This window comes from Streptopelia decaocto (assembly GCF_964273445.1).
Source record: "Streptopelia decaocto genome assembly, chromosome: Z".
NCBI classification, from domain to species: Eukaryota; Metazoa; Chordata; class Aves; order Columbiformes; family Columbidae; genus Streptopelia; species Streptopelia decaocto.
In genome coordinates, this window is record NC_138657.1 from 61,678,602 (window position 1) to 61,706,447 (window position 27,846).

The 27,846-nt window shown below is 37.6% G+C and overlaps 1 protein-coding gene across 1 annotated transcript in view; it reads left to right on the forward strand.

The window, feature by feature from the left end:
* The window catches only part of RANBP3L (RAN binding protein 3 like), a 33,122-nt gene extending 5,276 nt beyond the window's left edge, over positions 1-27,846 (forward strand). Inside the window, exons 2-15 of the mRNA XM_082074548.1 lie at positions 4,612-4,670; positions 4,948-4,984; positions 5,575-5,652; positions 6,600-6,674; positions 7,829-7,903; positions 8,538-8,662; positions 9,124-9,227; positions 13,581-13,665; positions 14,786-14,885; positions 16,091-16,215; positions 17,126-17,246; positions 18,457-18,599; positions 21,113-21,305; positions 26,644-27,846. Coding sequence (XP_081930674.1) covers positions 4,612-4,670; positions 4,948-4,984; positions 5,575-5,652; positions 6,600-6,674; positions 7,829-7,903; positions 8,538-8,662; positions 9,124-9,227; positions 13,581-13,665; positions 14,786-14,885; positions 16,091-16,215; positions 17,126-17,246; positions 18,457-18,599; positions 21,113-21,305; positions 26,644-26,687 — 1,364 coding nt within the window. The 3' untranslated portion in view covers positions 26,688-27,846. The remainder of the gene's footprint in view (positions 1-4,611; positions 4,671-4,947; positions 4,985-5,574; positions 5,653-6,599; positions 6,675-7,828; positions 7,904-8,537; positions 8,663-9,123; positions 9,228-13,580; positions 13,666-14,785; positions 14,886-16,090; positions 16,216-17,125; positions 17,247-18,456; positions 18,600-21,112; positions 21,306-26,643) is intronic.

Here is a 27,846-nt window from a genome sequence, read left to right on the forward strand (position 1 = left end):
CAGTTTTTCATATGGCTTTCAGCTAGGCCTAATTTTAAAATCTAATACAAAGAGGAACACTATGTAACGTGTCTAACCTTACATTTTATTAGGCACTAGCTTAATTTACTAAAGTAATTACAGCTTTATTCAACACTGACTGGCTAGTCCCTGAAGAAGATGTTGTTTAGTCACTAAGCTTGAATTAAAAAATGTGCCTGATGTGTTGCATAACTCTCATATGACAGAAATCAGTTTTGTAATTAGCTAAAGGGGATCACTACCCAATGAAATAGATTTGATCAGAACACAAATTTGAATGAGAAAAATCAGTTTCTGTATGTCCTTTCTACAATAGTGCTAAGGCTGGAGGAGAACAATATTATTCACATGTAAGAACTGTGTTGTCATACTCTGATGCCTGCCTTTTAATACTTTAATACACGTATAAAATCAGTTTGATTTTTAGATTTGATGGATGCTCACAACTTTAACTGGAGTCAGCCATCCTGAGTCATATGGAACATTCTACTGCTATTTCTTATAGATGTAGGTTCCTAACTTTAGTTACAAAAATGTAAAAGTATTTGGTATGAATATGAATTAAAATGTTTTAAGACTTCTGCGAAGTTTGGTAGAGATGAATAAGCAACAGAATTTATTTTCTTTTGAATCAAAAAATGTAAAAATTAACTGTTTAAAAGTCAGCTTTTGCTGAAATAATAGATTTCTATGTTATCCTCTTAAAGATTTGAGGGTTTTTTTGCTTTGCTTTGGAATGACTGTCAGCCACTTTTAACCTATGACTTCAGGCATATGACCGCATGAACACTGGAGAGAGATTTGGGGTCATATTCTCTCCACTGTGGCCTTAGCTCTCAAAGCTTAAGGATCTTCAATCTGTTCTCTAGGCAGGATGGAGCAGGGGTAATAACAACTCTAAAATTTTCAAAACCATCAGTGTCCTGCTTATTTTCTAATATATATATTTTGTGAAGTTTCTACAACTTTAGGAAAAGCAATAGCTATAGAAGTGAAGACTGGAATGTCACAGCAAACTCTGTAGGACCCATACATTCCTCACAGACAATGCTGGCTTTTGGAATACAAATGAAGTTGATGAAAGCAATTTTACATTATTTCTTGCACATCTTTCTGACTAGTGCTTTCTTGGTTTAGGCAGCAGCCAGCAATTATTTTTCCATCCCTGGATTTTATTTTGAATGGAACTCTATAAATGCAGCCTTCATCTGGGCATTGAACAACTGTCATTTGCCAGTTGCCCACTTGAACAGTGCTGGGCAGAGCGCTGAGCAGAGTGCTGGAGCCAGGATGTCCATGCTGTAGAGTAGAACACACCAGGCACCAGGCCTGAGACCTGCGTGTGTTCCGTGCCAGGGAGCTCAGGTTGGAGCACGTTTGATTGTGCTTCTGTGCAGGCCAGGAGGCTGGAGCCAGGTGGCCCTGCAGATAAGATCTCAAACAAAGGAACTCCACGTTTCTAGTTTGTCTTCTGGGGAGGCGCTTATTTTGAACTCCAAATGCAGCAAACATTAGGCCAAGCCCTTTCTAATTCAGCAGCTTGAAGGGAACTGTGGGGAGGAAAAGAGGGTCCAATTTTTGGTGATTATTCACAGGCAGGCAGACAGGTGCTGTCTGGACTCTTGGCTGAGGCTGGTGGATTATTCCAGTCTCTGCAGCCAGAGGCAGACCATTTGGCAGGTTCTTCTGGTAATTCCTCCAACAGCCTATTTTATCCACAAGTACCAGACTGCTGAGGACTGGAGTGGCCTAGTCTCAAACTGGCACTAGCCAGCCGTGTCTCTCTGTGTCCCGTTGGTGAGAAGGAGGCGCAGCTTCAGCCCACCCTGTTTCCGTCCTGCCAGCCTTGGCTGCTGCTACTGCTGCTTTCCTGGGACAGTCAGGCACTGCCTGGCTGGGTGTCCCCCACTGCTGCTAGGAGACAAGGGTGCAGAAGGGCTTCTTCTCCCAGCACACAGCCACCTACCCTGGCAGACACAACCTTAGGGCAGAGAATGACAGAGAAAAGTGCAAAGTTGCTCACCAGTGTTAAAATTATCACATTGACACAATTATGGTAACTCCTTCATGGCCTCGTGTTACATCCACAAGTAATTCTGCATTACTTTTTCTGTGGGGATTCATGCTTGAATATCTGAGAAGTTTTAAATGTAATTGGAAATTGATGCAGAGGATACACATTAACACATCATATTTTTTAAACTGTTATGAATGCTCTTTTTGAGGAGTGAACATCTTACTGATGAGCTACACTGAATACTTTTCAGGAATTACAAAAGGTTTTCTTGATTTGGGTAGAAGCAATACAGAACTGTAAAAATTATAAATAACCATGGCAGCATCAGCAGCTGAGTAAATCTACAGATGACAAGTAAGATTTCCCTTTGGCTCAAAAGCAGTTCCTGGGATATATCTTTCATATTTACTGCAATATCAAAATATGGGTATTTATCTTTAAGAGGTACCATTGTAGCCTAGCTTCACATATTTCTGTTAGTAATCAACCAGTTACAAAATTTTCTTCAGGAACTTCTGGGTTTTAAAGTATTGCTGGAATTTTGTTGTTTAAAATGTAGTGAATTTTCCTAATTCCTTCAAATTCCTTACAGCCTTTTAGCTCCAGCAAAAGTTAACTCTGTGATAGAAAGTCAGTTCCTTTTTCACAGCAATTCACTCTTAGCTAATTCCATGCTTTGAAGTAGTAAATGTACCTTTAAAAATATTGCTAACTACTGAGGCTTGAGAGGTACTGTAGAGAATATGAAGGCATCTGTAACCATGCTTTAATTTTTTTTTCCTTAATTCAATAAGTATTATATTTTTAAAGGAGGCAAGAAAAAAACCTATTATATTGAATAAATCATATTTCAGTGAACTACTGTTGTCTATGTGTGCCACTCCCCTCTAGTGAATAGAAGTGGAATTGCTCCATTTCATGCCATGCCATGGACCCACAACTGCAACTAGACTATGGAAATTTTCTTCAGCTTTCAGTGACAGAGAGTTACCTTTTTTGGAGCTGAACAATGTGATTATTTTTCTGCTTTTTCTATCAAGGACAAACCAGACCTTCATTGCAAAGCATACCAAGTTTGCTAAATTCAGTCCTTTGGACACACATAATGCCCAAGTAAATATAAAATTAACTTCAACAAGAGCAAAACTGTATTAGTTGTTACTGCTGTGTCTGTATATCACTGGGTTTCAGTAATAGTTTAATGCTTCTTGCCCCTGTTTACATACAGGCAGTTTTTATTTTAATTTAGTAATTTTAACTCCTGCATGATTGGTTGATGTTTGCTTTATTAAAACATTAAGTAATTGATACCAATGCTAGAGTGGTTTGGTCAATGACAGGTGTGCAAGCCAAGATAAAAATATATTCTCATGTGGACATTTTTGTTGAACAGGTAACAGAGGAAGCCAGCATTATAAAAATGGTGTGTACATGATAAATATTCCGTCAAATGTCAATCTACAAGATATCAAGTGTGGGATTTCTCTGGCCAAAAACCAGTCATGGAGCTTGGCAGTTACTGTGGTCTGTCTTTGTCACCCATGGAGAGAAATACATGCATTTAAGTCTCTATTAATCTCCTAATGTACAGAACTAAAATATATTCATGTTGAGAAGCTGATTGTGTCTATTGACTGCACATTACAAACATCTCAAGCTAGCATGAGGTGAATCCTGTATGCAATAGTCTAAAAAAAATTATGTGTCTGCTTCTTACTCTTTAATTTTGACATCTATTGGCCAAATAAAGGTGTCATTAATTGATGGTACTGGTGAAAACAGCTTATTTTTTTGCACTGACAACCAAAATTATGTCATTAGAGCTGCACAGGCAGTGAAGGTCTCGTTCTTAGCAAAGTAAGTAGCCCGAAGAAGTCAGGTAAGACATAGAAGTGAAACCTAAATTAAGAAAAAAATTGATGTGAGGCAACTGAAATATGTTTCATTAAAAAACAAAACAAAAGAAAACAAAACAAAACCCCAAACAAAAACCACCACACACAAAACAGAAGAACACAGATCCAAATTTGTTTTCAGTCATACCTAAAAAATGCAGAGGTATGCTTCAGAGTAGAATTTGCTATACAGAACTTTATTTGCTTACATTGAAACTGACACTAGGCATTCACTTACCTGAAGCCTAAATAATGGGCAGTGTGAGAGGCCAAGTGCAACACATTTTCTTGCTTTCCTTTTGGAATCACTTTGCATTTCACATCCTTGCACTTTTCTGAGAACCAAAGCTGCAGTTCACCCTTGTTCTTAAAGTATGGCAGATATTTGTAAAGGCTAAAAGCACTTATTTTTTCTTTTTTAACTAAAAGAAGTGTAAAAAAATGATGCCAAACCATGCAGCATCTAGTTATGCAAAACTCACTCTAGGATTTGACGACTTTAGCATTTTTTTTTAATTTTATGCACTGTGCTGTACATGACTGCAGCTCTATATTTTCTTCCTTTGTATAATAATAAAAGGATAAAGTCCTGCTTGTTATTGCACAGCACTTTGAGAACTGTGGTTAAGAAGTGCTATTACAAAATTGTTATTAAAGATTATATTTTCTCTTTTCCAGAAAGATCAGTGATTTCCCAGCCAAAATTTGTTTTTGAAAAGAAGGTCTGTCCTTTGAAGGTAAAAAGCCTTTTTTTTTTTTTTTTTTCCCATACTTGATAAAAAATGCTTAGAAATGAGAATTCTGTAGACAATGATCATAAAAGTAATAAAATATTTTCACCCAAGTTAAAACTTGTAATAAATGGTCCCAAAATAGAACAAGGAAGAGTAGAAACTAGAAACAAGGCTGCTTTTGATGCATATATGCTGGATTGATATACTTTGTGTCCTGGCCTAGAAAACGGCTGTGCTATTCTCTCTGAACTTTCCACACTTCTTTTTTTTTTTTTTCCAGCGGCCAGCAGAAGACCCAGTTTGCGAAGCTGAAAATGGTAATAAACACTTCGTTGAAACAGTATAAAAATACACTGGGTTATTCACAGGTCTGACTGTTGCCTGTGAAAATAGTATTTAGACCCTTACTTTGTATAAGCAGGGACAAACCCCTGTTGGTAGATTAAGACTATGTGGCTTGTAGAGCCACCTACTACATCCTAATATATATGTCCCTGTGTTACCTTGAGAATTCTTCCATCTTTTTTACCTCTCATATTTACTAGAAAGCCAAAATCTGTAAGTCCTGAAAAGTGGCCACGTATTTTCTTCACCTGTATGAGTTCCTATCTGCCCTTTTCTATTTGTTTAGGCTACATTATAATGCAACTTCTCATTCTTAATGTCTTCCAAGCCTATGGGCTATTAACTGATTCTACATGGTTGATTTAGGTTCCCTGAAAATAGCAGAAATAAAGAAGATTCTTTGGGCTTTGTAAGCCTTCTTACCCTTAGGTACTGCCTTAAAGCTGTTCTGTAAGTCATTCCTAGAAATTATTGTGGTTTTGGTTTAGTTCTGTATCATAACATTGTGTTGAGAGCTCCTGCCAGTCTGTCCCTGCAGAACATTATATTTACTTTTCTCTAGATTTCCTTAGTTGTTCCAGAAAGCGTGCAAGATCATCATCTTTTACTTTCCAGAAGTCTGACTCTTGGTCTAACACAGGTATGCTGTTTAGCTCCAGTCATGTTTTAAGTACTCTATTTTTTAAAGTAAAAATATATTAATTTTCCATACTTACATAATATTGCATAAAGTAGTAAAAAATCTGTATATTTCGTATCATTTCCTTGAATTGCTCACACAGTCAAGGGAGGAGGAGGGCTGCAAAGAAATTAGATTCCCTGGTTTGTGGAAGAGATCAGTGTTTCCTGGTCAATTCCAGCGGTTTCCAGAAGGGCTTCTCCTTCCAGCCCACCAACAGCTGACCTGTAAGGCCCTTTAGGGACTGTGTATTGCTTCCATGGGAAATGCACACAAGTCACTGAGGCTACTGTGCAGAAGGGCTGATCTGTTTCTTACAGTGTTTATTTAACATATACATGGGGCCAGAGAATTACTTCTAAATTTAGGCATTAATATGTTTACACTATATTTCATTTTATCTTGTTATGTGACACACATGAATGTAGCTAAGAGGGTTTAAGATAAGCTAAGTTTGGTTTACTCTGAAAATTATACTGAGATCATGCACAAAAAATCATAGATATGGTAGAAATTTTAGGGTATTCCTATACCAAAAAATAAAGTAGCATGCAGATGGAAGCTTGAGTGACTGACATCTTGATCAGCCACACTGCTTAACTGACAGCTCACTCCCTGGTTCTATTTCGAGTCTCTCCAACTGATGGTCTGCAAGACAGAACTGTTAGAGAGTGGACTAGCCATAAGCAGTGTGCCTGAGCCAGGCTGTGCCCCTTGGCCTCAGAGACCTCTTCAATTCACCAGCATGGGCATAACCTAACAGTCTACTTCAGAAAGCCGGTAGCTAAGAGATAATAATTTATTCTACTGCCAATGAAGGCATGACATCAAATTGGCTAACCTGAAAATTAATCTTTTTTTCTTTTTTTGTCCAAACAAACGGTAATTTCAGTCTCTTATCCTTTCAGATACAACTCTTATTCAGAAAAGAGGGAGATCATCTTCCTTTTCCATCTTTCCTACCTTCCCTCCCTTCCAGCCAGGTAATTTAAAAACCAACCAACCAAACAACAAACCAAATAAATATTTATGTAGAAAAGTAGGCATTAGCTAAAATAAAGAGGTGTACAGAAATGCTCTTTCTGCAGGACAGAGCTGGAGTGCATTGGACTAGGCTTACATCTGGACAGAAGAAAGCAATATCTTAGGAGGAAGACTGTCAGTTCAGTAGAGTGAAACTTTTTTGCATTTGGTGTTAGGGAGTCCTGCAGTGCTGGGGAGGAAGCTTTGAATGATTTGCAAATAAGTGTTTACACAGTGTGGTACAAATTATACTATAAAAAACAGAATGGAGTTCGAGTTACTACATGAATTAATTTACTTGCAATTTAATGGTGATGTTTCCTATAGGAATATAATTTTCTAGCCTGGGAGCCTAAGCAGTGTCCCTCAGAGTATTTTCCCACTTACTAGCAATGGGAACAAAAGAGTGGTGTTGAATCCTGGTTGATGTCTCTTACCAGAGACAGGTCCTTGACAGATATTGGCATAGAGGATTTCTAAACAGTCTTATGAAGACTCACATTGTTACAGCAACAAATCACACTCCATTTGCAATGACAAGTAGTGATTGTGTGTAGAGTATCAGTTGTGTCATTTTATGGGATGTGGTACATGGTCACTATCACTTTATGGCTCATGTTTGGCATCTTTATTAAAACAGTGAAAGCATCAGTTAGTGCACTGCCATCATTACAGTTACTTATGGAAGCCTCTTCATCAGAACAGAGCAGGGTACATTTATTTATTCCCATGTTCTTGGTCCTAATTTACTCAGCTTAAAAGGGCCTAAGACTGGATCAGATAACATTGCCATTTCAATAGCTTTTGAAAACAAGCAGCACCTGGTTTTCAAAGCTGATGAAAGATTTTATGAGTTTAAAAGATCCATTAATATCCAAAAGATATCTGTTTGATATAGCCAGAAAACCCATGGTTATTTCTGTGCCTAAGTCCACCCACCTGTAAAATGGAGACAGTGATAGTTACCTTGAAGATCTTGTTTAGATGGATAGGTTGGAATATTGCTAAGGTACTACCAAATTAGAAAGGGGTTACAGAAACATGAATGTAAAGTTTATACGTAATGAAACTTTGCTATTACTCATTATTAAAGTTTGAATTCCTTGTTCTGTAGTAAAGAAGAATAACATATTCATGACCTCAGCTCTTCTTCAAAGAAACCCTGACTTGATCAAAAGTACAAATGAAGGTAACTGTCATTGCAATATTTGTTTACTGTAGTTCCACAAAGATGTTCTTAACAGACACAGAAGACACAAAAATGACAACTCTTCTCTATGCTGAGTGATAGGGTAAATATATTTGTGAGGTTCATAAGTTCTTTTTAAGATACTGTAAATATCCTGTGAGTTCTGTTCTGAGCCTCTGTTCTAACTACTTAATTCCTCAGTGGACTGTATATAACCTTGAATAGTGAAATTCCACATTTATGACTGAATAACTGCTCCTGAACAAGGCAATGAAGAACCTTCTTGGTGTCTGCAAGAACAAGATTAAATTTGAAATATCAGAAGACAGGTCTAACACAAAGCAATAAATATAAAGATATATTTAAATACTTAAATACAAATATATTTTATAAATATAAATATGTATGTACATAATGCATAACCTTTTTATTCTGATAGCATAACAGGGGCTGGTGTCACTGCAGAGCTGTGTATTTTGGAAGGGATTTTTTCAGAATATGTAGCAAGTAAACGACAACAAGCGTTATTTCAATATGCTATGAAGCTTTCAGTTAAAGAGGCTAGACACATAGGTATCAAATAAATGTGAAGAAAAAGACTCTGTTTAAATATTTTGTCTTTGTATTTTGCAAGGATCCTTGTCACAAACTCAGTTGCGGAATGTCATTAGACCTGCCATTTTACAGCCCCCACAAGCCCTGACCTGTCCTGAAAATCCTGTACTCTCTCTAGTGACTAAGAAAGAAACACATGTTCAGGTAAAAAAAAAATAATAATTTTACTGGCTAATGTATGTTTAGAGCTCAAATTAAAACAAAACAAAACAGTATTGTTTTAAAGCAGTTAATTATTCCACTGCATGATTTTCAAGACAGTTCCTGTACCAGTTTCAGTGGAATCAATGGATCACCGACATGGTGTGAACTGTCGAACTCAAGCTGACTGTGTTTGGAAAGACATGTCTTCTGTGGACAAATCAGCTTTGGGGGGTCTTTTAGATTTTGTATATTTACAAAGTAACATTTTAGCATTTTGATTAAGGACACTGGCTTAGTACACAGCTAGAGCAAGCTCCGACAAGTACCACACGCACGCATATATATATATATATAGAGAGAGAGAGAGAGAGACACACCCCAGTGACTCCGGACTTGTAGCAGATGTTTATTGCAGAAAATATGTTTGGTCTAACTAATTTGTCTGGTTTTATTATCCCTAGCTATCTGAAGACAGCTATTATTCCTCAGCTGAGAATTCAGAAAGTACTGAAAGAACAGTGAAGTCATCTACTAGCATGGATCTTTCTAGCTCTAAAGTAACACGGTAAGTTTTTTGTTATATTTCTAGAACATTTTGTCACTGGGCCTACTGCATGCCCTTTTGTCATACACGTCTAACATGGTACTAAGCCAATCCTATCTATGTCCACACAGTGTTCACTGGTGTTTTTGGGTGGTGGCAGGATTTGTGGGTGCTAACATGAGCTCCATACACCATAAGAAATAGACAGCTTCTGGGAATTAATCTTTGTGGGACAGTTTGTTTCTCATTAGCAATGCTCAAGCCAGAAACTATTTGCCATCTCCTGCAGCTTTGGCAGTTCAAAATACATCCTGGTTTTCAAAGTTTACAGTTATTCTTGAGTTGCTTTGGAGAACTCTTTTCTGATTGCGTAGCTGCTGTGTCTCATAAGCGAATACAGAGAAACTCAGGAATTACCAAAATATGCCGGAATTACCAGCATTTTGGACACAGAAGATATGAAGAAAACTGTACAGGACTGATTTGGAAAACAAGGTGAATGCTGCAACTGATGCTCTACTTCCACGCACACGGCAGAATTTCTGGCATAAACAGCTAGCTGTGATGACTGCGATAGGGTGGCATCTTTGTGCAGACATGGGCTGACCAGCACAGACCTCAGAATTTCTGCATGAGGAAGCTGACTTCCTTGGACTAGGACATTGTTCCATGCTCTTGCCTCTGTATATGACTGGAAGAGCTCATGCTGGTCCAAAAGGAAGCTATTGCCTCTCTGCAGGCTGGCTAATTAGAATGTTAGGTCTGTGGCTAGCTGGCAGGTTATCTTGTGGGTATTAATACTGCTTGCTGATGGTTGAGGAGGGTTTTTTTACCTGGAAGTTGTGAGCAACAGGAATACACCTGATATCAGTTAAGGTGAAAGAATGGCAAAATTGTTAAAGTCACAGATAGCACATTTATGATGTTGACTCCTTTACCTCTCCCACTCAAAGAGGCCAGAGAACACCTTAACTGTGAATGAGTTTATTCCAGTCTTCTTCACAGCTGTATGGGCCACAGATAAAGGTTCCTGCACACAACATTTGGGATGCACCGTGCCAGGTTCTGAGGAGATTTGGGATTTTTAGATGTACAGACAACTTAGATCCTTATCAACAAGAGTATCACTAGAGGACAGGCATTCACTGTGATTTTGGAAGAGACAGTCTGTCCTTTTCTATCACAATTAATGCTATGATGATGACCTGTGAGGACAACATGGAACCACACAGCATGCTGGAATTTTAGCAGATTTGGAATGATGGTAATGCACATGATGGAAAAGCTAAAGGGAAGATACCAATGACTTAAAAATCAGTTGGTATTGATATTCATAGTCTATTTACTTCTATCACCTGCACAATATCTAGGAAAATACAGGTTACTGGCTTTCTCTTGTGAAGTAGATGGATAATGAAATGCAATGCAGTGTTTCAGTGCTGACAAATTACAAGATTTAAAAGCGTTTATGGTATTTCTTATCCTTTTCTTTTTTTAAAGAGGAATTGCCAATCTGCTTGGGGTATTTGTGCCTTATTCTGTATATTACAATTGTGGTAAACGTTGGTTTATTTGATAAGTTGAAAATTAATTTAAAGACTACTAGGTGCTTACTTCTCTTCTGAGATAGCAGTGGGGCATAGGTGCTATTCTACTTGTCCATACTAAGTGTCTGATGTTCTAAAGTACTTCAGTAAAGTCTTTTTGGCATAGCTATTTGCTCATACATAACTTGACAAGTATTCAAACAAACAACTATTAAATTCCATATGCTTGCTAAACAATACCAAACACTGTAGCTGGAACTGATCACTACTAAGAAAATAATTTTCTAGATTTGTTTTTAATCATCAATCAAGGTGTAACTATTGACATCTATTTACAAAATAAAATGCAGAAAGCCTAAACAGCAGCAATTGCTCCTGCCTGCGAACATCCCTTTTACTTTCCCTCCTCTTCCACCTCTTATTTTCTATGTGATATGGTTCTATATAGAGATGAATGACAATGGTTTTTAGCCCCCTTCAGTTGCTGCAGCTGTCCATGTGCCAGGAAAACACCAACAGTTCCATTTCCTGAACTGTCTGTAATAATGAACTGAAAAGTAGAAACTTGCAGTTTCTTGAGTCTGATTAAAAGCTTGGAAATGAGATTGTATTCTAAGTGACAGAAATATAATCCTGGGAAAACACAGGCATCTGGTCATTCATTCAGCTTTGCACAAGTATTTGCTTGGAAAACTGCAAGGGTTCAAGGCCAGCACTGGAACTGGCAGCTGAATCTACTCCCTTTCCGTAGTTCCTTTCCAGTATGTTAATGACATTTCTGCTTCTCCCATTCTTCCTTGTTAGAAGTGATTTCCTGAATTCAGTGCCTCCATTTTGCATCTCCATGGCAATATCATCCCTGGCACACTTTGTTCTTGCCCTGCAGTGACATAAGAGTATTGAGTTTTTAATACGACTTTAAGGCTGGCACTTTCAGTTAACTGTCTGGAAGAAGAAAGTTCCTGCACTGATTAGTTTTTCCTTACATTTCTGAAAATAATCAAAACCTGTTTCCCACATAATTTCTTTGAAACAAGGCTCTAGGTTTTGGTTTTTAGCTCCTCAGGAGTGCTATCCTTACCGATTTTCTACTGGTGCAGTCTAGAAGTAGCAGATGAAATTTCAGAATGGAAATTGATCACAATTCAGTGAATTTTAGTGAGGGCTTTTCTTAACGATAAGAAACTCATTTAAACACGCTTCAGATTCCCTGTTCATGGCCCAAAACACATATGGAAGGCTACAAGGCTGAAAAGAGACAGGTTTTCTGATTTCTCTTTCTTATTTATTCTTAGTCTTAGCAACACATCAAGCATAAGAATGTTAAGGATATTTTTTCTTAAGTGTAAAATGTAGACAGCTTATACTTGGAATTCCTTCATCCTATGTGAGTTTTCAAGCACACTCTAGTTGTGAACACAGAAACTAAGTTTCTAGAGGCAATCATCAAAGTTCTGGCAAAACCCACAGCTTATTAACAGGAATATCCTCTGCATGATGTAAGTGCCATTAAGTTCTCCCAAAGGTGATAACTGACCTGGAAGAGCAGATAATGTGCTGAAGTATGCAGGTTGTGATACAGCATCAGATAATTTTCCTGCCAAGTCATCCTTCCGGAACTGAAAGAGACAAGAATTTGGATAGTTTTGCTGTTGCCAGCAAGAGATGCAGTGATTAAGCTCTACAGAACATATGAAAAATCTATAAGCTGTTTGTCAAAATAACCCTAAAACCCAGCAGCAAGAACAACTTCCACACTGAGAGGTTTACAAGGACTTTTCTAGCAACTTTTTTTTTTTTTTTTTTTGAAGTAGCTATGTATTTAGCAGGTCAAGTCACAACTCATATCAGAATATTCTTGAATGCAATCCACAAGTCTTATATTTTTTACAAGTTGTAAATTGCATCCACCACGTTTTCTTAAATCTTCCTGAGAAGTAAGAGCCCAACTGACAGTAGTTAAACTCAGGGTGGAAATGCAAAAGAAGTGTTTTATCTGGAAAACCTGAGACACTATGAAGAAAAAAGGGACAGAAGAGAAGAAACACTATTGTTGTTTTAATGTAGCTTTTGCCAAAACCAGTCACACTCAAGGAACTCAAGATCCTAAACATAAAATTATTTATCTGCTGTACAAAATTTTCTCCCAAATTTGTATCCCTGAACTATAGTTGGCCAATACAAAAGGCTTCCAAGTATTGAGTTTTCTTCACTTCTTATTTTAAAGGTAGCTATGGAACAGGTAATTGAAAACGAGAAAGAAGATCTTTCTTTCCTGTTTTAGTTATAGCTCATCATAAACCAGCTGCTATCATACCTTTACATTTTTGCAGTATTTATGTAAATTGAAAGTGTGAGCCTTTCTGCCTTTCCAAGATGCTAAGTGGATGAGCAAGGAGGCCTCGTAAGGCACTGGGGAGTACCAGTGCTGCATGAACATGACGGGATAATTGTTAATTGTTGGTAGTCTTTTGGTGGAGCATAAAGAAACAGGCAAACAAAGGTAATTCATTAAAGTTTCTGGAGTAAGACACTTCCCTTAGAAGCAGGAGGCATGTTGTTTTGCTTCTTGTTCTTTGCTTTTAAGGAATGTCCTCGATAGTATTCATGAAACATAATATGATACTCTAATCTCTGTTCCTTTTGTGAAATGTTATGCAGAGAATACTTTCAAATTCTCTTGAACAATTTGTCTGATTGCTTAAGTGGTCATTTTTGTTTTTCTTTAATGTAAGATGTGGTAGGGTAAATGCATGAACTTATTTATATTCTTTACAAAGTTCCAAATAGTTCTAAACCACATTCTTATGTTATTTTGTTCCCACAGAAGTCAGTTGTTCGTGGACAGAAGTGTACAAAGCAGCAGCAATTCTGATTTTGTGTTTGGAGAAAACATGGTTGAGAGAGTTTTGGTAAGATTTGTGAATGCTGGCAGACGTTTTACCAAGGTTAATGTCTTTATGAATATAATTGTTTTCAGAGACTGATTCTTTTTAGCTCCTCCTGTTCTTTTAAAGATGTGAGTAAGTATGATTCCAAGGACTGTTGATGAGAAAATAACTAAATATTTACTATAGGAGGGGTAGGCATCCCTATCTTCCCTATTCTAGATAAGTACTCTAATTACTAACTTATACCACTATTCATTTCTTTACTTTTGCTTATTTTTTGACCTGAAAAAGGATTGTTTATATATTCCACGTAAAGTATGACAGTCACAAAATGAGATAAAAGAATGTGGTTCCCACCGCTCTAATGGTTTCCATCATAACTGTTAAGAGACTGGAGAAATCAGTATGAGGTGAAAACTGAACACCCATCCTAGATGCTCTCCATGTTAAACTACATTGTGCAAGCTGTGAGACAGCGTAGTGGATCAAGTCCTGAAGGAAAATCAGACAAAAATGTGGTTCCCAAGCTAAAGACTACACCATTTAAAATGGAATTGAAACGCAGTTTCCAGTAGAAGTAGAAAGAAAATAGTATGCATATCTTATAGTGTAAAAGTTTGGCAAAGGTAGGTCAGGGTTATGACTTCTGATCAGGATTTAGTTATAAGGTAGCATTGAACTACTGAGCATTGTCAGGAGCCAGAAGCATTTATTTATTAATAGACATGCCTAAGAAACTTTATCTGCAAAAAACTGAAGGTCATGGGAATTTTTAGTTCCTCTGAGGTTAAGTTTGTGGTCTCTGGGAGTTTTAAACTATTTTTCTGGGGCTTAAGTGCTTAAACTGGAAATTAGATGGTAGTTAAACATCTAAGTCCTTCAGTGGATTTAAGTCCTAGTCCAGGATCCATACAAAGAGGCCATTCTTCTTGTGGAACAATGAAGTACCCGTTTTAGGACAATAAAATTACTTCCGCTAGAGACTGAGATTGTATCATCAGGGTCAGTTTTTACACTGATGATATTAAAATTGCTAATCTTCAGCCTAGCATGCATTAAATGATTGAGTGTTCTGTTGGATAGGAAGTAACATTACCATCTTATTTAAATAGGAATTTTTATTTCCCCTGTTTTTCTTTAGAGTCCTGAAAAGCATCCCAAGCCATGTAATGAAGCTGATTTATACAAAGGAGAAGTAACATCCATGCACATAGAATCTTTTTATGTCAGTCCACAAACAAGTAAGCATAGTTGGCAAACAAGTACAGCTTTATTATTGTGTTTCACTGTGTCTTGGAGGATGTCAAATGAGTGGTGGTCAATAGTTTTCATCTATTCTTAAGTCATCCAGTCAATAGCACACTTGCAGTGTGTACCAAAGTCTGTGTTCCGGAGGCAGCTACAGTTTGATATATGAAATTTGAACTGGACTAAATTGAGAATGAATTATCTAAGTTACTCAGGAAAGGACAGAGTTTTACAGATTATTAGTATTTATTACAGATTATTATTATTTATTATTTGAAAAAAATGCAGTGAACTTTGTGAATGCCTTTTGGACAATATTTTTGAACAATTGTAAGATGTCTGCTGCTTGTATTTTGTTATTGCGCATGTAAAATACTTTGCCACACTTTCATCCTAATTGTAGGATTGCAGCTTCTATACAGGCAGATTTCAGGGATTGTTTGTGACTTGAGTGTCAGCTTTTCTATTAGGAAAGCCACGTAAACCTAGGCTGTGAGGGAATCCCAAATTGGCCCATATCTTGAGCCCTCTTGCCAAATGTTGCGCCTCCTTTTAGTAGTGCATGTATTGTATCCTCTTAGGTTATATGAACATTCTTACGAGTAAAAAAACCACAAATAAAAGCCTGTGGAAAATTTATATGGATTGTGCAAATATACACAATTTTTTAGCAATTTTGTTCCTTTCAAATCCTGTCCTTTCATGTGACTTTCAAATATTCATTGTATATATATTACTATTCTGACTGTTGAGACATGTGGTTTTCGTTATTTATTAATCTGCACAGCAATGTGACAGACCGGTCTCATCTAGAAAATCAACTTCTGATTATTCAGGGCTTGTTTCTGCAAGTTGTACCTTGGGGCAAACCCCTGCAACTGCAGAGAATCCCGTTCAATTCAAAATGTGCCTAAACAGGTGAGACATTTTGCAGTATTCCAGCCTTTTTCTTTTTGTGTTCTATTTGCTGCTTTGGTCAAAAACTTACTAATAACACTAAATAATATCAGACACCACAGGAATTACTGAAGTCACAGGCCATCCTCTGTGCTAGTTTTGTTGTCCCGAAAATACATGCTGCACAGAAGGGATTTCCTGTGTGTAGTGTTTTTGTTGTTGTGGTGGTGGTTTTGTGTGTGTGGGCTTGGTTTGGTTTTTATGTTTTGGTTTTGTGTTGTTTGTTTTTGTTTTCGTACAGCTTTGTTGAGGAATGCAACACTTACTGAATCAGCAGCTGCTTTTATTTCCAAGCCAATGGAGAAAATTCTGTTAGATAAAGTTGAAGTTATAACTGGAGAAGAAGCAGAACACAATGTATTACAGGTGTGTATTTCATAAAGCCTTGATAGTGAGCAGTTTTGTTGTTGAAAACATCTATTACAGATTGCAGCAATCTGAAAATAACCTATTGACATTTAAAGTTTTCGCTTTTTTAAGATATGCTTCTGCTAACCCATTTTTCTGTAGGCTGATATTTTATTTTTCATATATTTATTGATTTTATAGTCCCTTTCAGTAAGTGACTGCTTCAGAACTCCATGCTACAGCTATATTTTATAAGCATGTACACAGTATACCACCAGTAAATAAAACTTCAAAATTGGAAGTGATTTAGGATTTTTTTTAATGACAACATTTTTTGTCATTAAAGCAATGTGTTTTCAAAGTAATTAGTTGTATAATTCATCTTAAATATTAATTATCTTTCTGGCCCAGCAGGTCAGAATCTTGCTATTCTTCAAACTGTTATAGTCTCAGAAAATAGCAATGATGTACATGATTTAAAAAATCTTAGCATTGAAGTTACATTATTTTATCATTGATTAAATCTTCTGCCTTGTCAGAACATGAAAGTTTTATTCTCTTTGAAGTACGACTCTCCTAGTAGTGGTACGGATATTCTGGGCTGCATCCTTTTTCTAATGTGTGAGGGAGTAAGATTGTAGAACGCTTGCAACAAATGCTTCTGTGTTAGTGGATATCACAGATGAAGAGTTAATGAAGATGAAATAATTGAAAAAGTAAACTGGGATTCATGATGAATGTTTTCCATGAGGAGCAGAAACTTCAGAACAGATCTGGGAGCCATTTTGATTTTAAGTAATAATGGTGACATAGCTCTATAACTGTCTTTCTGTACATGCATACAGGTGTATTGAAAGCAGTATCAAAAGCATTAGAACTGATACAATTAACATTGGCTGGCAATTTCCATCCTGTACTTCTCTTTCAGATCAACTGCAAGCTCTTTGTATTTAATAAGCTTTCCTTAACCTGGATTGAAAGAGGCAGAGGATCCCTGAGGCTTAATGACACTTCTAGCAATAAACATGGAATGTTGCAGTCAAGGCTAAGTAAGAATTAAGAACAAAGTAACACATCTGCAAAACACTAAATGACTTGTACTATTGCTGACCAGAAAAATAATAGAATCACAGGATGCTCCGAGTTGGAAGGGACCCACAAGGATGAGAGTCCAACTCCTGTCCCTGCACATGACAACCCCACAGTTCACACCATGTGTCTGAGGACATGGTCCAGTCTTTTCTTGAGCACTGTCAGGTTTGGGGCCATGACACCTCCCTGGGGAGCCTGTTCCAGTGCTCCACCACCCTCTGGGGGAAGAACCTTTTCCTAATGTCCAACCTAAGCCTCCCCTGGCACATCTTCCTGCCATTCTCTTGGGTTCTGTCATTGGTCACTAAAGAGAAGAGATCGGCACCTGTCCGTCTTCCTCCCCTTGTGAGGAAGCTGTAGCTGTGGTGAGATCTCCCCTCAGTCTCTTCCAGGCTGAACAAACCAAGTGACTTTAGCTGCTCCTCATACAGCTTCCCCTGCAAACCCTTCACCAACTTCATAGCCCTCTTCTGGACACTCTCCCTTAGTTTTATATCCTTTTTACCCTGTGGCGCCCAGACCTGCACACAGTGCTCCAGGTGAGGCCGCACCAGTGCAGAGCAGAGCGAGACAATCACCTCCCTGCCCGGCTGGCAATGCTGTGCTGGATGCACCCAGGACACGGTTGGCCTGTTTATTCCACAACATTTTAAACCAAGTACCTAGCTTTATTGAAGCCAAGTTTCTGAGAGTCTTTTTAACATTACCTGATAAAGTTAGCTGTGTTATGGATTGAGGTACTGGGCATTTTTCACTCAGTTTGTACACCCACACTTGTGTGTTGTTATGTTCTGTGTATTTCTACTGCAATGTATTTCTAGCTCAGTCACCAGTCTGACAGTTCACTCTTTTTTTATTCTGCTTTTCTAAAAGCACTGTTTCAAGTCACTTCTGGAATGCTGTTTTTACTCTGCTGTCAATTTTTGTACTGTATTGCACAGTTTCAGCAGAGTATTTGCTTTCTGTGGCAAATGTATTGAAAGAAACTAATATATTTTGGTATTTAAAAGAACAATAATTAAAAAAAATCTCACTATGTCAAGTTTTAAACCAAACTGAAAAGTATAACTAATTAAAATAGTAGTTGTATATATGTGCTAGAGAAAACTGCTGAAGTATAAATGAAGATGGTTCCAATGACTTATCATATAAACCTTCTTATTTTAGTTATGCGAAATCAAGGCAATTTAAGACTGATTCTCAACACTCGACTCTGGGATCAAATGGTTGTAAAACGAGCAAACAGAAAGAGCCTTTGCTTCACTGCAACAGACCAAGAGGACCACTCGGTTCAAGTATTTCTAATTCAGGTAAGCAAGAGATGAAATCCCCACCCAAATCACCATTTCATCTAGGATTTTAAAGACATGCTGAGACTTTGGCTTTAGCAAATGGCCTTTTATGCTCTGACAGGCTGTGCTTAGCTTATGGCTTTTATTATGAAATAAACTAAAAGTGCTATCCCTTGGTATTTAAAAAAAATATGTGTGAAGATGGGATATGGCCTTAGGACAGATATTTCTTTCACATTCCAGTCATATGCAGCACTTACTCTTTCTCAGAGAAGCAACACTGTAAGCATTTCTACATGGGCAGTTACATATTCATAAGCTACTTTGGTACAAGCAGCAGCTTTCTGCCATGGTTTTCAACACAGTGCTTGCAATAATCCATCCAGTGTAGGACCTCCCTTTCTCAATTGAGGAAAATATAGATTTTGCGATGTCACCTTTTGCAAGACAATAGTCTTGGGAATCCTGGTTTTCTTTGTATGGTCTGTTCACTTCATTGGCCCCCAGCATCCAAAAGCATTGTATAAGGCACATGAGAGTTCCTACTTGTTTCTTATAGATCTGCTTTATGAAATAATTGTCCCTGACTTTTCTAATTATTTTTTAAAAACTTTTATTACTATATTTTTGGCCTGTTGTTTTTAGGTTATATTGTCTGTCCCTACTCGCTCTTAAGGCAGCAAATTCTAGGAGCGTACCCTAGTGCATTTATTGTGTGGTCTGATGAACAGCTATACCATATTCAGTTTATCCACCACTTTTATACTTTCGAAAACCCTCCTCATCCTTCTCTTCAAACTGAAGACTTTGGAGAGGTGTGGATTTGATGAGTGGACTGTTCAGTGGATGAAGAACTGGCTGGCTGGTCACACTCAGAGAGTAGTGGTCAATGGCATGATGTCTGGATGGACACCAGTAACAAGTGGTGTCCCTCAGGGGTTCAAACTGAGACCAGTACTGTTCAATAACTTCATCAATGACACAGTGGGATCAAGTGAACCCTCAGCAAGTTTGTGGATGACACCAAGCTGAGTGGTGCAGTTGACACTCCTGAGGGACAGGATGCCATCCAAAGGGACTTGGACAAGCTTGAGAAGTGGGCCAAGTGGGCATGATGTTCAACAAGGCCAAGTGCAAGGTCCTGCACCTGGATCAGGGCACCCCTGGTATCAATCCACGCTGGGGAATGAAGGGATTGAGAGCAGCCCTGTGGAGAAGCATTTGGGGGTACCAGTGGCTTAAAGATTGGACATGAGTCAGCAATGTGCACTTGCAGTCCAGAAGGCCAGTAGTATCTTGGGCTGTATCAAAAGAAAGAGCTTGGCCAGCAGGTCAAGGGAGGTGATTCTGTCCTTCTGCTCTGCCCTGGTGAGACCCCACCTGGAGTCCTGTGTCCAGCTCTGGAGCCCTCAGCACAGGAAAGACATGGACCTGTTGGAGAGGGGCCTGAGGAGCCACAAAAATGATCAGAGAGCTGGAACAGCTCTGCTGTGAGGACAGGCTGAGAGAGCTGGGGTTGTTCAGCCTGGGGAAGGCTGCAGGGAGACCTTATTGCGGCCTTTCAGTACTTAAAAGAAGCCTATAAGAAAGATGGGAACAGACTTTTTAAAAGGCTGTGTTGTGACAGTACAAGGGATTATGGTTTTAAACTAAAAGAGGGGAGATTCAGGCTAGACATGAGGAAGAAATTTCTTACAATGAGGCTGGTAATGTACAGGAACAGGTTGCACAGAGAGGTGGTAGATGCCCCATCCCTGGAGACATTCCAGGCCAGGCTGGACAGGGCTCTGAGCAACCTGATCTAGTTGAAGATGTCCCTGGTCATTGCAGGGACCTATAAAGGTCCCTTCCAACCCAAACTATTCTCTGAATTCTTCGTAAGGTGCTGCACCACACCCTTGCTGACTTTTGGTGCACTTGTTTTTACGTTATTTAATTCTACTATTGACCAGAATTGAACATAGTACTCAGGACATGGCTGTTAGAAAGTGTTATGCACTGACAAAATGCTGCCTTGTCTACTAAGTACCCTTCTCGATGATGCTTATCTGTTCAACAGTAGCAGCAGAATCCATGGTATCTTTAAACTTTATAATCACATATATTTTTTGCAGTTAGGTCTAAAAATTCTTATTTATTCTGTAAACCAAAATGAAATACATATTAACATTTCAGTACTTTATTACTTCTGGAATAATGTTCAGGAATTGTCTAGACTCTAGAGTATCAAATACTCAGTACATGCTGAGGCATTCTTCAGGGAAAATAATAATTTTTAAGCTTATGTTTGTTGTAAATACAGAGAAAATAATCTACAGCTACAATATAAAACTCAGACCACTTAAAGAAACCTTACAGTATTTATATTTAAATTTATTTCTGAAATGAATTATTAAATGTAAATCTTAAATGTATTCTTTTATTTAAAAGGACGAAATACAGCTATTTTGAAAACTTCTAAGTCACATTTTCTGTGGAAAATAGAGATTCTTCTCAGTGAGTTTGGACTGTATGCATTTTATGTTCTGCAGGCAAGCTCAAAAGACACTGGATGCCTGTATGCAGCAATACATCATCGCCTTGTGGCACTGCGAAGCTCTTCTGAGCAGGAGACAGATGCTAATCAACTAGACACAGAATCAGAAATAGCTTTTCAGCCATTAAACTGTGATAGTGATGATGAAGATGATGAGGAAGTAACTCAAGTGAGCAGCAGTGGATCTGGTAAGCAGAAATTTTCCTGGGAATGCTGTAATCCTTTCAGGGTATTTTCTTGTAAGCAATGAAAATTGTACACTTTTTTTTCCCCATGTTGCGTGCAACTTTTATGTGTTACGCCTGTTCAGGTATAAGAGGGTAATTCCTTTTAGTATTTTAACTTACTACTGTTAAAATGCCAGGTTTTGCCAGATCATGTATTTACACATCTTTATAGCAGTGAAATACTCTTTTGTCAAAAGGTTGAGGGTTAAGAAATTTTAATATTATCAAGCTTTACCTAAAGGTTTCTTCAGTATATTTCAGTAGAAATAACTACGGGTATTGAGATACTAGTTGTTACTTGGGCAAGCGCAAGCTGAGTCCACTCACATCAGTGCTTAGTTACTAATGGCTTCAACCATAATGTGTTTGCTAAGATATTTATTATGCAGTGGTTACCTTGATTTAGAACACTGATTCTTGATCAGCTGTAACAACTACCTCACTAGGAAATTTGCAAGTCAAGATTTACACAGCAGTTTTGCCAGCTTTCTTCAACATAAGAAAAATGTAGGCTCCTCAAAGGGAAGAATGCAACTAAAAAAAGATAATAAGGGGCAACCTGCTAACTGAATCCTACCCGAGAAGTGGTAAATACAGCTCTCAAGGCTGAGGTCACATTTGCAGAAAGCAAGGCAGAAACAGCTGTCAGGCTTAAAAGATTTTCTGTCTTAGCTAAAGGCAAGTCACATTTATGGGGTAAAGTCACTTGTTTGTGCTGAACTATAACATTGGATACAGAAGCTGTGAATTATGTTCAATTTTCTAACAGGACTACAGAAGTCTTGTTTGAGTTGTTGCTCATAGCGTTAGTTTCCCTCTGCAACTCAGTAACATACTGTCCTTATATTATAAACTCTTCCATTTAAAAACTATACAGTAAGAATCAAATAATGTATGAGTAACAGCTATGAGTGACTGTTTTCTTAAGGAACCAAGTCTTTTTCCTCTTGAGGAAAACAGACTGCAGCTTACAGTGTTTATTCCTGTTATTAGTTGTGATTTGACTACATTTCAGTAGCATTCAGTGGTCTAAACAAAACATGATGCTCTTATAAAACATTTTCTCGCAAATACCTTTTTTCTGTTTAGGAAATGGGAAAATTCTTAGCTCTGAGAAATCCCTGGATTGCTCCCAGATAATAAAATATTCTCTCTGTAATTCCTAAATAGTCTCTTTTGACTTTAAAAAGAGTTTCTGGTAACTTGAATGCTCTGGATGGAGCTTGATTCCGTTCCAGAATTACTGATGATAAAAACTCTTTGTTCTTTTAGGGTAAAAAAAAAGAGGGGGGGGGTGGAGGGGTGGGCAGGGGAGGGAATATCAAAGCAGCAGAGACTTCTAATACAAATATTCAGATGGCAGCCAGTGAACAGATTCTGAGATGAGTGTCAAGTGATGTTTTTTCTTGACCTTTCAGTTAGTGTCTTTCATTCATGTCCAGTTACTGGCAGCAGTTCTAGTAATTCCTTTCAAGGGATTTTCAGTGACTTCTAGGATTTCCTTCTTATCTTAATCACTTCTATTATTCTCAGAGCCATGAGATTTTAATTTTGTATAGATTTCAGATACTGATATCTAAGTCCCACCTCACTTGCAGCCATTCTTATTTTATACATGCCTCTCCCTGGAACTCCCATTTCCAAAACAGGAAGAAAAATATACCTGATGGTTTTGGAAAGGGTGAGGTCAGTTATAAATATCAACATAAAAATGTCAATTTGGCTGCAACAGATGAGATCCTGCATATTTAAGCACGTTTGTTTAAATCTTTCATTCTTATGCTTTCATTTTTATTAACAGATGTGTGTAAATAACTTCTTATTTTTTTGATGTAACTCAGTTTCAGAGATTGCCTCTCCTTAAGACTACATAAATGTTAAGAAGCATAAGTTCTCAGCAATTGTTTCATTATAATAAATAGAATTAGAAAGTATGCTTACATTTTGTTTCATTCCATTCTACCTGTTCTATCTCAAAAACCCCAATGACAGTTCTTTCTTTTCTTAACGTAGGCAATTTCTTTCTCGTTAAACTCAACTAACACAGTTCCCTAGATTATGCTACATATTTCATGACACTGTAAAGGACATGAAAAAATAGACTAGAATTATCTTTAGTGCCAGAGACTGAAGAATAAAGCAAATATGTTATACACAGTAAGTGAAGCAGTATGAACATTAAAGTGATTCTATATGTTTGCAAGTCATTTTTACAAGAATTTTTTACACAGAATCCTTCACATCCACAGAATGTTAATGCTGATTAAGGACAGTGTATAAGGCAGTAGATATATTTGTACCATTTTACAAAGTCAGTACAGACATTTATTCCAATATTTTTAAAATTCTTAATCAAATTGCTTTACTTTCAAGTAGTGATATTAATTTCATTAAGTCCACAAAGAATAAGTTGCTGTACCTGATATTTTATCAGATCATATTTCACCAGTTACAGCTTGGATATTTTTACCAACAAATGGCTCTTTAAATCTAAATGGAGAAAAACAGAACAATGCATCTTTAAACAGATTTTGAGAGTGGATAGGATCAATAACTCTCTGTGAAATATTTATCTTTTCCCACTGACTACAAAGTGAGCTGAGGAGATGAATTTAGACTAGACAGCCAACTTCAAAGCTGACCAAAGTCAAGCAAATCTCTTCTGTTTCTTTCATTGCTAATTCATTTCACTGCTATGTATTGTAACTATGTTTGCCTCCAGTTGTCTTTATAATATCTAGCTGAGAAAAGATCAGCGGAATTCTTTATTACACACGTGAAAAATTTTCACCCTAAATAATTTAACAAATAAAACAGTGAAAAATGCTAATATGACAATTTGGGAATGACTGGACCAACAGTGCTCTCTCTTGAGGGAAGTGCCACTGGCCTCAGACACTTGCATGACTCCCAATTTTTGCTCTCCTTGGACTTGTAAACCTTAAATCCTTTCCTGTGTGGTAGATCTGCTTCAGCAAAGCAGAGAATTCCCCTTAGTCAGGCATATAGAATAGTCTGGTAAGGAAGTATGCTCTCCTTCCTGGTAGGCAAGGAGTTGCACCAGGTCTGTGTCTGGCGCGCATTCTGCAAGGAGGAACAGTGTCAAACTGTTGCCACTACTATCTCTTCCTTTGCTAACAGATCTGAACTGTATGTTTGGGGCTTTCCTGTCTGTTGGCAGACCTGTATCAGGTATCTGTGCAAAGTCTTCTGGTCTTGTTTTCTAAGCACCTTGACTACAGGCAGTTACAAATTCAGCATATGGGAGTCCTGAGTGGCACTGCTAATATGCATAAATTCCATATGTAGTTACTGGATAGGCAGTTCTCTGATGTAGACACTGTTCAGCTCTTGCAGGGTACTCATATCTTTCCATTGGCAGCAAGAACAAAGAAAGAGTCATGCTGCCAGATCATGGCTCTGTTATCGCCTCAACACCTAAGCTTGCCATTGGTAGCAGGTGATCTGCTTAGACCCATAAGTGACTAAGATGTCTCTGAAAATGTTATTCCTTGGATTTGACACTTCTAAGAGATTTTTCCATGTTTTCTTCATAGCCATAAGGAGATTCTGTCCTTGCTCCAAAATAATGTGTTTTGTTTACATTTAGAAATAAGTGCTGTTTCCATCATGGTCATCAGAAATAGTGGAAGGTCCTTAAAAGTGTTGTAACCCCATTAAGTATTTAGAAAGAACAATTATTCCTTGAGAGACATAGGGCATTTCTTTCACAGGGGAGTAAGAAATGTCAGTTGCAGGAGTGGAATAGCAATAGGCAGGGTGGTTCCTATGATTTCCATCCTTTTCCCTTTACTCATTTTGCATGATTTTTTTTTTATTTTTATCCCTGAGCGGGTACACAGAACCTGGAAAAGTACATGAAAGGGACAAGGATGACAGTGTCACTAGGCAAAGAAATGTTCTGTGCACAATATCTTACGCTGCACCTCACTAATAACTTTCTCAAACCTTCTCCTAACTTCATCCTGATTGAGAGATCCTCTCTCTGACTGAGGTGCCCTCTCTTTCCTGGCACGGAATTTTATTTTAGAAGCTGTTAGGGTGAATTCAAAGATGCTGGAGTTTAGAACTAGGTAAGTCCCAAGAAGTGTCTCCATACATAGCCATAGAACTTAAGAGAAAACCATAGTGTGCAAAGACATAGTGTGTCCTATACGGGTCCACAAAGAATTGCATAGATTTTGGAGACTACTGGAACTGAGAGCCAGACAGTATCATTTCACAGGTGTGCAACCTTTGTTTTATTTTAGATACATTTTCTAGTCTACTATACATAACACCTCCCATGTTGGCCTTATTAGGACTCTCATCTGCTGGTGTTTGTCAAGATTAAAAATGTTACAAGAGCTTTTTCTGGTTTTAAGTAAAATACTTTTGAAGTTCTTAAAGGAACTACTGTTGAGCAATACCATAGGAACTCCTGAAAAACTGCCATCTGTGTTTGACATTTCTTGTCAATTTAATTTCTTAACAATTGTTAAGGATTCTAATTCACAAATCTAACACACACACACACACACACACAGACAGACACATACATACCTGATAGTGATTAAAACCGATTAAAAGTTAAGAATTAACTTCTTTGTTGGAGTCCAAGGTTCTGTATTGTTTCTATCAGATATCAGTAATGTCTAAGGAAGAGAAGAAAAGACAACTTCTGATTTTCTTTGAATTCTGACATATGGGATAGAGAGGGGGAAAACAGATTTAATATTCTGACAAATGCAAGGCCTTTCATTTCACCTCTAAGAGGTTTAAAACTTTTTGTGAGAATATAGCACGGGACAGATGGTAGCAGCAATTTTTAAGCAGATACTGAGATAGTGATATTAAGGTGTCTTGACGTTAGTCAGTTAAATCTTCTTTCTGCAAATGATCAAAGCTGTAGATATTATAACCCAAAACCACCCCTGGTTACTTCATAATGATAAATGAGTTATTTGAAGATACACTGGATTTCTCACAGTTTATTGAGCATCTGTTGCGAAGTGTTAAGACAGTGTTCCCTGTACACAGTGAGATACATTGCCCTCTCTAGACATCTGAATCCTTAGTGCTTATGTGCTTGTCTTTATTGACATGGGGGGGTCACAGTCTTCATTCACTATTCACATGCTCAAATATTTGTCAGTAATCCTGTGTTATCTAGTTAGATTTTACCTAAACCACAAACTGATCATATCCAAACTTTAACCTATTGCTTTGGTATTATGAAATGCCAAGTTGTTTCAAAACATGAATACACTCACAAGATTTTTTAAAAATTCCTTTTCAGATCATTCTAGATGGAACCGCAGGCAATCTGTAGTCTGCTCATGATGCCTACCAGAGGTTACAACAGCACGGCTGGGAACTCATCTTCCCAAAATACCTAAGCTGACTCAGGCTGCTGGCAGGAAGAAATCGGGTGCATTTTGCTTTATGACTTTTAACCAAAGATTAATTTTAGGGACAGCTTAAATTTAATGCATTGAGAAAGAACTTACAATGCAGTTTTGAGGATTCCTGTTGGTCTGCGTTGCACTGAGATGGGACTGATATAATGGCTTCCAACATTCAAGAAGTGTTACAAAGGCTTCAGATTTTAGAACTAAATATATTTAGATGCATTATTAAAGTAAGGAATTTTATAATGAATAAATGCTTATTCATCATATTGATGGATAAAACCACATAAGCATGAACTAATAATATAAGTGAAAAAATATTTCTTATGTTTCATCTGTTATTTAAAAGATAGGTTTGGAAAGAGTTAAATCGGACTTCATTGAAAACATTTATTTAAAACTGTGGTAATGTTCAGCATCCTGTTTGTAAATACATACAAGCAGAATTGGGAGTGGCAGTTTAGCATAACCAAGGCTTATAGAAACCAGCCTTCATAAAAAAGGGGGGTTTTGTTGTTTGTTTTGAAAATATCTGGAGTTGTATATAAGTTATAGAATTTTGTTAAAGTGCAAAGAACCATGATCTGCCTTTACAGCCACAGCACCAGGAGAATTCACCATGAAGAACTGCAAAGCCAGTTCTAGAGGGCATATGAGCTTCAATATCTAAAAGTGTATCAGCTTGCACTCATGAACACCTTTTCAGTTCCACAAAACAAGCACTTGCACTGTTAATGGTCCATTTGACATACACAAATAAATGCATGCACATTATAATTGGATATTTGCATAAAAATTTATCTTAAATGTGGAAGATTATCTATGATTACTTCTGCCTAAACTGTAGCTATCTCTAAACAGCATAATTCCTTGAAAGAGATGAACGTTACACATCCTAACGTGTGCAATAATCCAAACAGTGCCCAAGACACTCTGTAAAAGTGATTCCACAAACTACTGCCTTCTACCTAACCATTCTCATGAGTACAGACACCATTTATGCTGTGTTTTCTATTCATTCTGTCAAAAGATAAAGAAAACAGTCTGTAATAATTCTGCTGCAAGTCTCTGCTGCCTGTGTGTTGTTGGTT